This window comes from Nyctibius grandis, chromosome 6, assembly GCF_013368605.1.
Source record: "Nyctibius grandis isolate bNycGra1 chromosome 6, bNycGra1.pri, whole genome shotgun sequence".
Taxonomy (NCBI): domain Eukaryota; kingdom Metazoa; phylum Chordata; class Aves; order Nyctibiiformes; family Nyctibiidae; genus Nyctibius; species Nyctibius grandis.
The window spans coordinates 4,224,534-4,238,867 of record NC_090663.1 but is presented as its reverse complement, the minus strand read 5'-3'; the positions used below and the strand labels follow the sequence as shown (position 1 = coordinate 4,238,867).

The following is a 14,334-nucleotide window of genomic DNA, read 5'->3' as shown; positions in this document are numbered from 1 at the left end:
AAATTGACTTGATTCACAAGCTCTTACACCAGGAGTAGAGATAAATCCTGTAAGAACCAGAACAGTATCTTCTCCTTGGAGCCACCTGCATGTGTCAACAAAAAGGTCCCAACCACGCTTACGTGGAAGCCAGGTCATAAAGCAGACAGCATAACTATGGGGGGATTGCGACCACTAGAGACCCCCAGAGCCCACCCAAGACCCCTTCCCCAATTTAGTATGCATGTGCATACATTACATAATGTATTGTGACATTGTATTGTATTGTATACATAATGTATATGTGACATTACATAATGTATTAGCATAGGCATAAGGTTTCTTGGAATAGGTGAGCTTTACTCCCACCTATTGTATGAATATTCATTTTTCTATAATGTACATAATGAGTGTGCTTTTGTCCCTGGGTGTGCATGCTAGGAGGAGAGATCCCCCCATGCACCCAGCGCTGCAATAAACCAATGTCGGCTTTCTAAACTATCATTTGGAGAGTTTTCTTGGTTACTATTTTCCGGTAACACAACTACTTCTTCTTTCACTCTTAAAAAGAACAGCAGTTTTCAAAGCTGAACTATCTGACTCTCTTAACCATTAACACAAATCACAAAAACATCATTGTATTAACTAACTGGTTCTTGCAGGATTCACAGCAAAACATGAACATCTTTTTTTCAGATCAAGAAGCATTTATATTAAACTACCTGAAACTTTCATCTTTAGCATGTTTGTAATGACGAGCACAGACATGACAAACTGATACACATTTTTGTAAGTCCTGCCAGCTCCCTATTAAATAATATTGTTCGAGAATTTGTTACAGATTCCACTCTGATAATCAGATTTTGAAAGATGTTAATTATACTCTATCATGTCAGTCTGGGCTCAAGCCCAGGAAATTTCAAAATGAAGAAACTCGTTACGAGAAGTATTAGAAAGGGCATGAGCACAAACCCTTTTTTATGATAATTTGTTTTACAAATTCATGTTGGAGCAAGTTCTCTATCCTCAGAAAAACACAACTTCACTCAACTGTACAGATGTGTTCTGATTAATTAGCATGTAATTAATTACAATAGACTCATAATTCTGTATGTGCATGATCACATACTGTATCAGTATATGCTTTTTTATGAGTGTTACACAAGCTTCATTTCAATAAGCACTACCACTAATTTTAGTAATGCAAAAGATAATCTTAAAGAAATGACTAAGTGCCCTTCCAGAAAGCATCTGGATATATTCACTCTGAAACGTTAATTAAAATGCACTATTTCCTGTGAAGTATGAAGCGTAACTCACTCCTTTGACATGCTTTAAGTGAAAACTGATTACAGTACATTTCAGTATAATTCAGGCTTCATAACTTTGACATGCAGAATGATTTTCGTTTATTAATTTTATGGTTAACTTACACCAGTCTTTGAATGTCACCTTTGAGTCAACACAAGAGCTGTTCCTTAGTCATTTTTGTAAATTATAAACACTTTTTTTTCCTAGAAATTTAATTTTTGTCTAAAACTAGTTTGCATTATGAAACGGTAAAATAAAAATATTTACACTGTCAATCCTCAGAAATAAATTACCCTTTTTAACCTGAAAAAAAAAAAAAAAAGGTTCTTAAGTTGAATTTTGTTGAAAAAAAAAAACCCAACAAAAAAACCAGAGATGTCTGGCTTCTTGGAAACAGACTTCATAATAACATCTGACAAATGCAGAGATTACAAACCACATTGCCATACACGGCCCTTGCAAATCTAGGGTGCAAACTGTGTAAGTAAATACACCCACTTACAAAACAGTATTGGACATTTGTGTGTTAAATAACATAATACACTGCTGTAGCAGAAGGAAAAAATCTCAGATATGAGAACAATATTTCTCATTGCCTATGAAAGAGCTTGAATCTGAATTTTAATCATAATATTCAGAAAAATCTGGTTTTTATAAATATTAAAGTGTTAATCTCATTAGCAAAGAATTATTTGAATTACAGTTGTATGGAGAATTATAGTGGGGAAAAATTAACAGCATATTCCAGAGAGACAATGCTTACACCGCACGTACTCAGAGCCACACGCTGACAATTACAAGAGCAGCATTCTGTTCATTAGGGCAGAGCTCACTAGAAGCTGTGCAGAAAAATCTGTCTTTTTCATCATGAAAACTGTTTTCAAACTATTTAGCTTATTTGCATGGTTTGCAAGTTGAAGCGTTCTCATTGTTTTTCCAGAACATATCATTGTACAGTTACACTGTTAAAAAAGCAAATTAAAAAAAAAAAAAAACACCACACTTTTTGGGCAGTTATTAAAAAGAAGTAACTCTCCATCTCCTCTGCTGAACTCACACATGCACTCTGCAGGCTTTAAATATTCTGCATATGATTTTCTGCAAAATTTTTGTGGTTTTTTTTTCAGAGGTTTTTGTTTATTTGCTGATGCAATAAAAGTGAAACAGTCCAATAACTAGCAAAAAAAAAAAAATTACATTTCCCAGTTTTAACTGCAAAGTCTTTTAATATTCCTGTATAAAAAAGTGAATGGTGGCAGCCAAAAGTGAATACAAACCCATAGCAAACTATCTGGCAATTTTTAATTCCTCTTTATTCTATTTTGCCTCTTTGACGACTGATTAGATACCTATACTATTGTCTCGTTCCAAATTAAAGTTTCAATCTTGTGATACGTCCAGAAGTGGTGTAGAGAAAAAAAATAGAGCAACTGTAGTACCTAAACTCTGCCACAAGATCGCAGTAGTTTACAAATACTGAGTAAACCATCGGGATAAGATACGAGGTGAGTTAAGTAAATTTATGTAGTTCAGTTCAGAAAGCTGCAGAACAGCAGTACTAGTCCAGGCACTGAAGACATTTGACATTTTTTACTTTAAGTCTCCAAAAACTAATTTCTGCAAAATTAGAAAATGAATAAGACTGAATAAGAAAGCACTTTAAGAAAAAACAGTGAATTAGAGCAAGGAATGTGAACAGTGACATTCATTACTGATTTGTTCCCTATTTTTCTACACACAAAACACTCAAAACCAATACATAATGTTAAAAATGCTTACAATTTTCAGATGTGACAGGAGCCTCATGACATCAGCCATATCAGCCAGGATAAGCAAGCGGGTGACAGCAGAAAGCAAGGCACGAGCAGCCCGCACCATGGTGCCCCGTTTCACTGAGGAGCACGGGTCGTCAGCAAACTCTGAAGAGGCAATTCTCATTGTTTCTCCTAGAATTAAGGAAAAAAAAAAAAAAATGTAGTTAAAGGTAAGTTTTACACTTGTACTTTTTTACAGAAAGTATAAACAACTCACTAAATAAACTAACTGCTGTTAGGAAAAAAATAATGGCTTAGTTACCGAATATTGAATTGCTCAGGAGAAATATTTAAAAAAAAAAACGTGCAGCAACTGCCTCGATAGTCTCTGCCTTTTTTTTTCTTTATTCGCAAACTGTTCTTCTAGAGCAGTAGTCACTTGTAACAACTGAAAAGGAAACCAAAACACCAAGACAAGACTGCTGAACCGCAACAACAGAAGAAAAACAGCAGTGTGCGTTATAGCAATACAGAACCCACCTGCACTGGTAGGGAGGACAGGACAAGGCATCCCAACAGCATCGTCCCAATCGCATCTCTACAATTCTGCCTTCAAACTACATCCTTCTCCTTCACTCCCACTCCCCAGTCCTCACCTTCTTGCTCAGATACTCACTCTGTTCTCCTCCACCCTGAAAAGCTATCACTCCTATTAAAGGTATTTTTTTTCCCAATCATAGAACCATAGAATCGTTTAGGCTAGAAAAGATCTTTAAGATCATCGAGTCCAACCGTTAACCCAGCACTGCCAAGGCCACCACTAACCCATGTCCCTCAGCACCACATCTACACGGCTTTTAAATCCCTCTAGGGATGGGGACTCCACCACTACCCTGGGCAGCCTGTTCCAATGTTTGACAACCCTTTCAGGGAAAAAAATTTTCGTGATATCAAATCTAAACCTCCCCTGGCACAACTTGAGTCCATCTCCTCTCATCCTATCGCTTGTTACCTGGGAGAAGAGACCGACCCCCACCGCGCTACACCCTCCTTTCAGGCAGTTCTAGACAGCGAGAAGGTCTCCCCTCAGCCTCCTTTTGTCCAGGCTAAACACCCCCAGGTCCCTCAGCTGCTCCTCATCAGACTTGTGCTCCAGACCCTTCACCACCTTCGTTGCCCTTCTCTGGACTCTCTCCAGCACCTCAATGACTTTCTTGTAGTGAGGGGCCCAAAACTGAACACAGTATTTGAGGTGCAGCCTCACCAGTGCCAAGTACAGAGGGACGATCACTTCCCTTGCCCTGCTGGCCACACTAGTGTTGATACAAGCCAGGATGCTGGTGGCCTTCTCGGCCACCTGGGCACACTGCTGGCTCATATTCAGCCAGCCATTGATCAACACCCCCAGGTCCTTTTCCACCAGGCAGCTTTCCAGCCTTCTTCCCCCAGCCTGCAGCAGAGCGTGGGGTTGTTGTGACGTAAGTGTGGGACCTGGCACTTGGCCTTGTTGAATCCCATGATTCCCTTTGTGCCCATCACTGCTATGATTTTACTGCCCAGTCTCCTCTATTCACTCTACCTATTCACCATCCCAAAACTGCCTGGATATCCCTATTGCTGCCTCTCTCTGGACAAAGCAAAACACTCTCTTGTATAACAAACGAAATATACTGGTGCCTGGACACATTATTCCTGTTTAATTCCAGCAACAAGCATCTTATTCAACACGGTACTTGGGAACTAAATCAAGATTTTTAAGGATGAACTTTACTACTTCTTTATAGCAGATGGAAGTATTAAGAAAGAACAGAGAGTACTTAATGCTCCCAGCACTGACAGGGCTTGAGTTCCTTCTGTAAAGCTGAGATCTAATAGCTTTCAGCTACTAAAGCAAATAGGAGTAAGACTAGGACTAGCTTAGAATACGGTAGCAAAAGAAAGACGGAGTGAAGGCGAAGTAAATATCTGATTGGAAAGAAGGGTTATCCACGCACAGCACAAGGCATTCAGAGAAGTAGGCAAGATACCAATGGCAAATGCCTTGAAAGTGCGAAATTTTCTCCCCCTTATTTACAGCAAGGAATAAGTTGCATAACTGGGCATAAAAGATTTTTTTTTAAATCACAACCATCTTTCAAAGATTTGGTAATCTAATTTAAGACAACACAGAACATGAAGCTAAACCAAAATGGTAAACGTTACATTAAATTACACAGAAATGTGGTTAACGTCACAAGGAGATCAGATAAATTCTGATATGTAAGAAAGTGGATGAAAAACAAACAGCACACCACTGGAAGTCAAATAAACTAATAGTTTAATGCAGTGGTAATTGAAAAAGAATGGCACGTATTTTTTTCTTTCATACGTGACTCACAGAGGACAGTTAAGGGACTTCTGCCATAGGATGTTTCTTTTTTTTTGTAACTACCAGAAAAGCAACAGTATAGCACATAGACCATACAGAAATGTAGAACATACATCAGACCATAATTTTCCAAAACAATTCCAGACACCTAAAAAATACGTTTTTCATTAATCATCTGGAAAACAGAATAATGCATTTGTATTTCACAGGTTACTGGCAAAATGATATGGTTCTAGATATAGGTACAGGAACCTGGATCTATCATTAAAACTAAAATCTAAATATTTATACTAATAACAATACTGCAAGCATTATTGTAGCATCAGAACTGAAATCCACCTGATTCCTAGTTGTGATGTGAATATCAGGGATTAATTGGCTAGCATACATAAAATAAAGTTTATATAAAGTGCTGAGGCCCCCAGAAAAATTCACTGATTCAAAAAGGTTATTAGAATGTTTTTGAGTAAGCTGTAATCTTAAAAATTGTTATGAACTAAAAGAATATTAATCAAGGCAACAGGAAAAACATGCATCACTGGCGCTCTACCTTCATCCTTGTAGGAAATGGGTGATTACACCACCTAAATTCTTAACAGTGTCAGATGAAAAATAATCAAGTGAAAATGCATGATCTTCCTTTACAATTTAAGAAACAGGACAGAAATTATGCATTAAAAAATAGAAATTATGCACTAAAAAATAGTATCATAGAGATGATACTATTAATCCAATCTATGAGAAAAACACTTGTGTATTTTAAAGGACCTCAAAAGGCTATGGAAAACAACGCAGTACAGAAACCTCTAAACCCAAATCTTAGGCGCTCACTCTCTCCGAGGTCAGAAGCAATTTAGCTGTATCTGCACCCTGGCACGTACCAGCTAACGAGTCTTGCTCAGAGCCGGTTCTAATTAGGTTAGACCGTGCCACACTGATCACTCAAGATCCAAGCTGGTGTAGCTGCGTAGGGCTGCCCTGTTGATATACAGCTTTAATAACTTTAGACCTGCTTGGGTATCTCCAAAACACATTGTGTTCTGCTGTGTGGACTTGTTAAAAGCATTTAAAATAAGCCAACCCAGCTATGGAATACAATCCCATGGATACGTTACCTGGAATTATGTTGTGACTATGCCGAGGAAAAAACGATTTTTAAGACAACCTATTGACTTAGCTTTCTTTATACTGTTATCCTCTGCTGAGAGAAAGCTCTGTATGCACATCGCTTTTTTTTTTAAAATCCAGCATTCTCTAAATGCATCATGAACTTTCAGCAGTTTCTAAATTTAAGTTAGCTTGTTATGACCTTCATTTCAATTCACAATTTTATTTATTCATATAACAAAAAATTATGTCTGTGCAGCTGAATTAATAAGTTTATATTACTTTTCACCTCTCTTGCTACTATACTGCCTGAAAGCCCACTGCATCGTATTTTCTCCATGACACTTTCAATCTGGCAGGAACAGCATGTGCTCTGCCTGGTCAGGACTCTCTGCACGTGCTGCCCGACCAGCCAGCCAGTAGCAAAGACAAGGTTGAACTGCACCTGCCTTGCTCTTGGTGTGAACACAAGTCTGAGTTTTTATTGTGTTTTCTTCTCTCTCCAGTTGCTCATTTTTTTAAAATTTTTTAAAATTAGGTTTACGTTTTGTTGCATAGGGTGAAACTGGACAACAATTTAAATATATTAGGAGTTACCAATAGATAAATAATTATGCAAGCCTCATTTCCCTAGGAAATCAGGCTGAAAGAGGAGCAAACACTATTTCAAATGAGAATTTATATTAACCCAAACTCTGCTATTATTAAAAAATAAAACAAATCCTGTTTGTCTCCAGTGTAGAAACTCAGAAAGAAAGTACTTCTAATGTGAAATCAAAGCATATTTTCATTGCTTTTAAGACCATTATAACAACATTCAAAAAAAATCCCAGATGGCATAACTTCCCTTAACATAATGCAAATAGTGGAGGAGAGACTTAAGACAGCCACAGTGAATAATTCCCCTCAGAACTCTTTTCCTTATTACATTAGGACTGTGTGTTCTTGTTATAATTTGTGTGCAGTGTATCTTGGCCGATAAGATGATAATACAGAATTCAGTAGAAAAATTCAAATAGCTTATTTCTAAGGTTTCATACTTTTCTTACATTTCCATAAGGTTGCCAAAACTCTCAAAAGATATCTTAAGAGACAAGGAACAAAAAAATATTGTCAGATAAAGGGACAACAAAACAAATTTCTAAACACGCTTAAATGTTATATTGCTCAGCATGGCAGGTACCTGGTCTCCGAGAGAAACAAGGTTTCTGCGGAGAGAGACCACAGTTTGCTGTACGTAGGTTCCCATGCATTTCACCTATGTGCCAAAAATCACTGAAACTAGGAGCAAGGAACTCTGAGGCCACAAAGATTTTTCTGACACAAACTTTAAATCGAATAGATATTGGAAAAAAATTATCAACAACTCTTTGCTGAGAGTGTGCTAAAAACTGGGAATGAAATTTCTGCAAATCTTTTTTTATTATTATTTTTGAGTTAGAGACTCAAAATATTCCCTGTAAAAGGAGAGTCTTAGAGCTACCACAGAATAGCTCACAGTCTAGCAAGTGGGCAAGAGTTAGATTTGAATTTCCTAACCTGGGAATTTGATCCAAAATGTGGATGACTGGATTCATCTAATCAGTGTAACAATTGGGAATGCATCATCTTCCCTTCAGTTATTTATTAAAGGAAACCAGCTATGACAGCTTTTTGTAGAAAGTTTGATCCAACATGCACTCTCTTAGAGCATATCTAGCTGACGGAACCCAAGGGGAGGAATGCGATGGTATGAAAAGCTCAGCAAGGCTTTCCGATATTTACGCTCTAAGTTAGACTCAGGTGAGATGGAAGTGACTCTGAGCATCCAGCAGCAAAACTTTTGTATGTGAAAGTACTTGAACTTTAGGTATATGCAAGATGAAATGGCAGCCAAAGCAAGCTTCGGATTTTGGAATCAGATGCCTACAAGTTGTTTAACTTCCATGTTGGTACTGAAGAGATTTTACAGTTTCCTGCCAAATTACCAGTCTGTAGCTTCAGATAAATATTAATATTGAACTATGAAAGAAGGAAATAATATTTGGTAATTGGCCAGTGGCACCAGGAAAGCAAGCATGCAGATTATCTTCTTAGGCTTGACTATTCAAGGAGATACAACTAGCAAATATATTTGAAAATCAAATCTGGTGGACAGGCGGAAAATATGTGGAGGGTCAAAACAACAGTTTAAAAAGTTTGGATTAACGGTTGGACTTGATGATCTTAAATGTCTTTTCCAACCAAAATGACGCTGAGTCTATGATTTAACATTAGAATGACAAAGTTAAGTGAAATAAATCTTCTCCAAAATAATTAAGTAGAAAGTATTAAATAGACATATACAAATAAGCAAATAAAAATATTAATATAAACGTTCATAGCAGGTTGTTTAAACCTTATAAAGAACTAGCAGTTCACAATTTCAGATCTAATAACCTAGCAAGCCAGCCATTAGTGGGGAGGAAGGACTGTCTACCTCAGTGCCAATTAACATATTTTTATCCTTGTACAGCAATGGTATCAAACGACTCTTAGGCCAAAGGTAATGTTGGAGCTACAGCTAGTCAAATTATTTTTCAGAGAAACGTTTTTATCTGGAAAAAGCCAACCCCACTTTCAGTTATCCATTTTTTTCCAAATTCATTTCAAGTTATTCTGTAATCTATATTAATTACTTTCAGTGAAATTTAGGTCAATGCAAGAAACACAGACATCTTGAGTCATCAGGTCTGCTTCCTTGCCACTGCAGACAGTCATGTCATAATATAATTAATAATAATCTTAATATGATAATAACTACACTCACAAACTAATCAAGCTTCCATCTTGGAAACAGCTCAGACATTTAACCCCAATTAATCCTACTGGAAGTAAGAAACTCATTCCAAAATGAACTCCAGAATCTGACAGGTTTTTTCATTAGAGACACTTTAATTCTATGTTGACCGTATTTGTAGATAATTTATATCCTTCTCCTCATGCCCCATTTGTCCTTCAATTTAAGTAAGTATTGTTCTTCCACCGTGTTTCCTATTGTCCCTTTTTCGCTTCATGCATTTTTGCATTGAACCATGACAGATTAAAGGCAGTACTTCAGTCTCCTCTTATTGCATAGAATATCCATTCCTATAATCATTTCAGCAGCCCTATGAAACAATTATATTTCTGGAATACATGTGATAAAATCTGCAGTTTTCTAAGAGATACCATTCGCAGTTACAAGAAATACTTCACCTGATGCCTTGCAGCATTCATACAGCAGCATTCATGTACCTTTTTCATTAGATAAATAGTGTCAGCTATTTTCTCGCTAAGACCCAAACACTAAATTCTTTGGCAACTCCCTTTGAGAGAAAAGTGTGCATTTGATTTATGTTTTGTAAATAAGGAGTCTTATTTGGGTTAGAAAGTGATTTAAAACCTAGAACATTCAGTGGAGAAAGCCCCTATCAGCCATATTAAGAAATACTCATCATAAAAAGAAAAGAAAACAAAATAAAAAAACAAACCAAAAAATAACCAAAACCCCCCACTCATCCCCCTCCAACAAAATCCCCACTGAAATTCAGCTTAATTCCTGAATTCTAATGATGATTGGTAGAACTGCTTCTTTTGTGTAATTTGGACTCATAGCTGGACAACATTTCGTGTGCTTAGATCCATTTTGGATGGGTGCAAAAGGTTTTTATTTCTTTCAGAATTCTTTTCTTTTTGCCTAATGCAGCCCTGGATACCATTGGCCTCCTTTGCAGCATTGACAGCAGGTTGAGGCAGGTGATCCTTCCCCTCTGCTCAGCACTGGTGAGGCCACACCTGGAGCACTGTGTCCAGCACTGGGCTCCCCAGAACAAGAGAGACATGGACATACTGGATAGAGTCCAACGAAGGGCCATGAAGATGATGAAGGGAGTGAAGCATCTCTCCTATGAAAAAAGGCTGAGAGAGCTGGGACTGGTTAGCCTGGAGAAGAGAAGGCTCGGGGGGATCTTGTCAATGACTATAAATAACTGAAGGGAGGGTGCAAAGAGGACGGAGCCAGGCTCTTTCCAGTGGTGCCCAGTGACAGGACGAGGGGCAATGGGCACAAACTGAAACACAGAAGGGTCCCTCTGAACATGACTTTATTGTGAGGATGACTGAACACTGGAACAGGTTGCCCTGAGAAGTTGTGCAGTCTCCATACTTGGAGATATTCAAAAGCCATCTGGACGCAGTCCTGGGAAACCAGCTCTAGGTCACTCTGCTTGAGGAGGATGGTTAGACCAGATGACTTACAGAGGTCCCTTCCAACCTCAATCATTCTACAATTCTGTGAATCTGATAACAGCCACACAACAAGCCACTTCCCTGCACTTGAGTAATGACTACAAGATGTGTCCAATGTTATTATTTAGGTTCTGGAATCTCATCAGCTTGAGAAGGTTCAAACCTACAGCTACTGTCACCCAACATCACTATCAAACCACTTAGCTTGCTCTGATAGGATTTAACTGGGGGACCTACACTAGCTATCCTTCCTTGAAGAGTAATGCAAGATTAGATTTAGTCATACTCAGTCACTTTCTCCTAACAAATTTCCAGCCCCTCGAAATGGAGTATTTTAGACCTGATTCTTAAAAAAAACCCTTTTCCCTTAGATTTTCAAAATAAGATGTCATTTCATTTTGGATATTAAATTCAGGCACTTATATAGGAGCAGTTAAAGATGTCTTTACATGTATTTAACCAGAATCATGTACACATACAAGTCACCTAGTAATCTGTGTAAGGTAAATCAAGTACAAAAAGCTTAACTCCTGCAAAAAGCTATCAACAGATGATTGTAAAGGTCACCAAAAATCTGAACGATTCAGTATAACCCAAAACCTGAACATTCCAAAAAACGAATGTCAAAAGGGCAAAAGGAATGTACAGTCCACTGCATGTCTCATGCTGAATCCTGTTCAAATTTCTACTTCTCATCATTAAAGTCTTAAAATGGAAAAAGGCCCCAAACAACTGGAAAGGTGTTAAGTGATTACTATATATCAAAACTGAAAATCAACCTGAGGGGAAAAAAAAATCAGAAAAACAGATGAAGTCAACAAATCTATACATTTTTTCCTATAATTTTATACACATATACATATATATACATATTCAAAAACTATATATATATACACATCCATTCTGAAATTTTTTATTTTTCTGAATATATTTGCAGAAACTATTAGGCTGATTGCTTCTTATTTTTTACTGAAAAGAAAATACTTTTATTATACCAGTAGTTAGGGAAAGTGTTAAAAAACAACAGAAATGTATAAGTATTCCATTATATTCTTAGACAGATACGCACACAAAAATATATGTACATATATGGTGTCTGTCAGTGGAGATACCCCAAATCTGACTGGACACGGTTCTGGGCAACCGGCTCTAGCTGACCCTGCTTTAAGTAGGGGCATTGAACTAAACTATCTCTAGAGGCCCCTCCCAGCCTCTGTGATTCAGGGAAATCTCTTCTTCCTCCAGATATCTAACCACCTCACGAGTGTACACAACAGCTAGTACCATGTCAGTGCTGGAACGAGACCTGAACTGCACAATTTCTTAACACTGGAAGTCAAGATGATCTTCTCTCAGGTTCTTATCAGCTCTTTTCTTCAGATGCAACCACATAATGTTTAACAGTACTGACAAAAGCAAAACAAATATTTTGATCATGGTTTCTTTAGGACTAATACATAATTTGCAGTATCTTGAAAAACAAAGGCACAATCACTTTGTTTTATGCATACAGAACAGGAACCTGTCTAAAAAAAAGTTACTCTCTCCAACCAGTTTTCTTATGGTATGTGACTAAGTTGGTGTGGCAATAATTGCGTTTCCTTTGCCCAACACACACATAGACACTCTTGCTGCCTTCACTGTGCCAAGTCTGGCCGGCATTTCCCACTATGGTAAACTGGTTTGCTATAAGCTGGCAAAAACCTAACCAGACAAAAAAAAAATACTAATTTTCTACTTGCTCATCAAACTGAACTGTCTTTTCTTAGATCAGACAAAAAAAAACTAAAGCCAATACAATGGGTTAGAAAACACATTGAAAAATAATTGTAAAATGTATAGTATTTAAGTAACAAACGATGATTTTGATTCCATGCAGTTTACAAAAAAAAAAAAGCCCTGTAGAGAGAGATGCATTTCATTTACACACATGAAAAACTGTCAATTTTTATACACCATTTGCTATGGAAATCATTGATTGGACTTATCATGGGTAAAGAAGATCTCTTCTGATTCATGTTTTTGAAAAAGCAATTCCTATTTCAGCATAGTGGATATACCAGGAACTAAATTATCTATCTGAATACACTTACTTCAGCTAACTGCTTGCCCTGGATAGATGAAAACTGGCACCGTACCCACCAGACAACGCTTGCTTTCCAACGTAATGACAGATGGTGGGTATCAGACTCAGCTTCCCCTCCACATTCCCTTCCACACCTGTAGTGCTTTTACAGTGGCTGCAGTAGCTGTAGCTCAGACTGTCCGTAAGTGAAAAATACTGGTGGACATTTGTCTGCTTCACTGTATTGCACAATGCTAGTCTAAGCATATTATTCTCACCTATGAATGGGCCTGTTCCTTATTACTCCCAAAGATCAAACATTGGAATTGTGTACTGGCACTGGAAATAGAAAGGAGAGTGTGTGGTAAGTCTTTTCTTCCAAACGTCCAAGACAATGGACACTGGCCATAGCAGAAAGAGCGAGACCCTCGTGATCCCTCCGCTTTATACTCTGATCCATGACCTAATTAAAGTATTTGAGTGCTCTCCTTGTAATCAGAGCAAAAGCATTGTTATGAATCTATTCTAAATTAATGTATAGACCCAAACTGAGTTTCAGATTCCATACAGAACAGAGTTTATGATACTAAATGATAATACGATAGATTTGAATAACACATAACTGCTAATAGGGTGTATTTAAATAGCGTAAGCAAGTTCTTAATCCTTTCCTCATGGATGCTGTCTTGTTATTAAAACAAACAAAAGAAAACCCTTCAAGGCGCAAAGATCTGCAATTTTATCCCTTGGACTTGTCTAGAAACTCACCAGAGTAGGACCAGTTCTGTCCATTTTAGTATACTTGCCATCTGTCAAAGTTTCCGATTCAAAAATAATGGAGTAAATCTGGTCTTTGACACTTGCTTTCTCACTGTCTATAGTCGTGCTACCTTAATAATTATTTTGATTATTTATCCCATATCCTAAAATATCATATTTTGTTTACAGTACTTTAAAATCCATTCTCCATAACTGAAAATAGTTCATTTCAGTAGTAATCTCTATTGGTATTGTATAATCATTTCTTAAAATTTGGGAGGTAATTAGTAGAATATTTTCATACTGAAGAATGCTGTATACATACTAAATATGAAAACGCATTAAAAATGCTATTCAGAATTCCCAAAGCTTCACAGGAATGGCTGTTAAATCTTTGTCTCCCCTTCCCTAATACTTTTCTTCTAAATCTTTACTACTATGTCCCCTAAACTCATTTCCCCTTTACACTTGCAGTTGAGATTTTGTTCTCTGTCTGTGGAAGACTGACCACTGTTCTCATCACATTAATAGATTTCAAGGTCAGAAAGGGCCATATATGATCTAGCCTGATCTTTACCCATTATATTACAGCTACTAGAGCTGTGTCTCTCTGGAATTGATTATAGAGACAATCTAGTTCACTTAAATTTGACTCACTTTACGTTTGACATTTAGATAGAGTGATGGAAGATGAATCACTATGTATTTTAAAGCACAATGGACAGCCTTAAAGCTAGTATGTA

The 14,334-nt window shown here is 37.3% G+C and overlaps 1 protein-coding gene across 1 annotated transcript in view; it reads right to left on the bottom strand.

The window, feature by feature from the left end:
* The window catches only part of CTNNA2 (catenin alpha 2), a 410,549-nt gene that overhangs the window by 381,473 nt on the left and 14,742 nt on the right, over nt 1-14,334 (bottom strand). The window contains exon 2 of the mRNA XM_068402626.1: nt 3,070-3,236. Within this exon, the coding sequence (XP_068258727.1) occupies nt 3,070-3,228 (159 nt within the window). The 5' untranslated portion in view covers nt 3,229-3,236. The remainder of the gene's footprint in view (nt 1-3,069; nt 3,237-14,334) is intronic.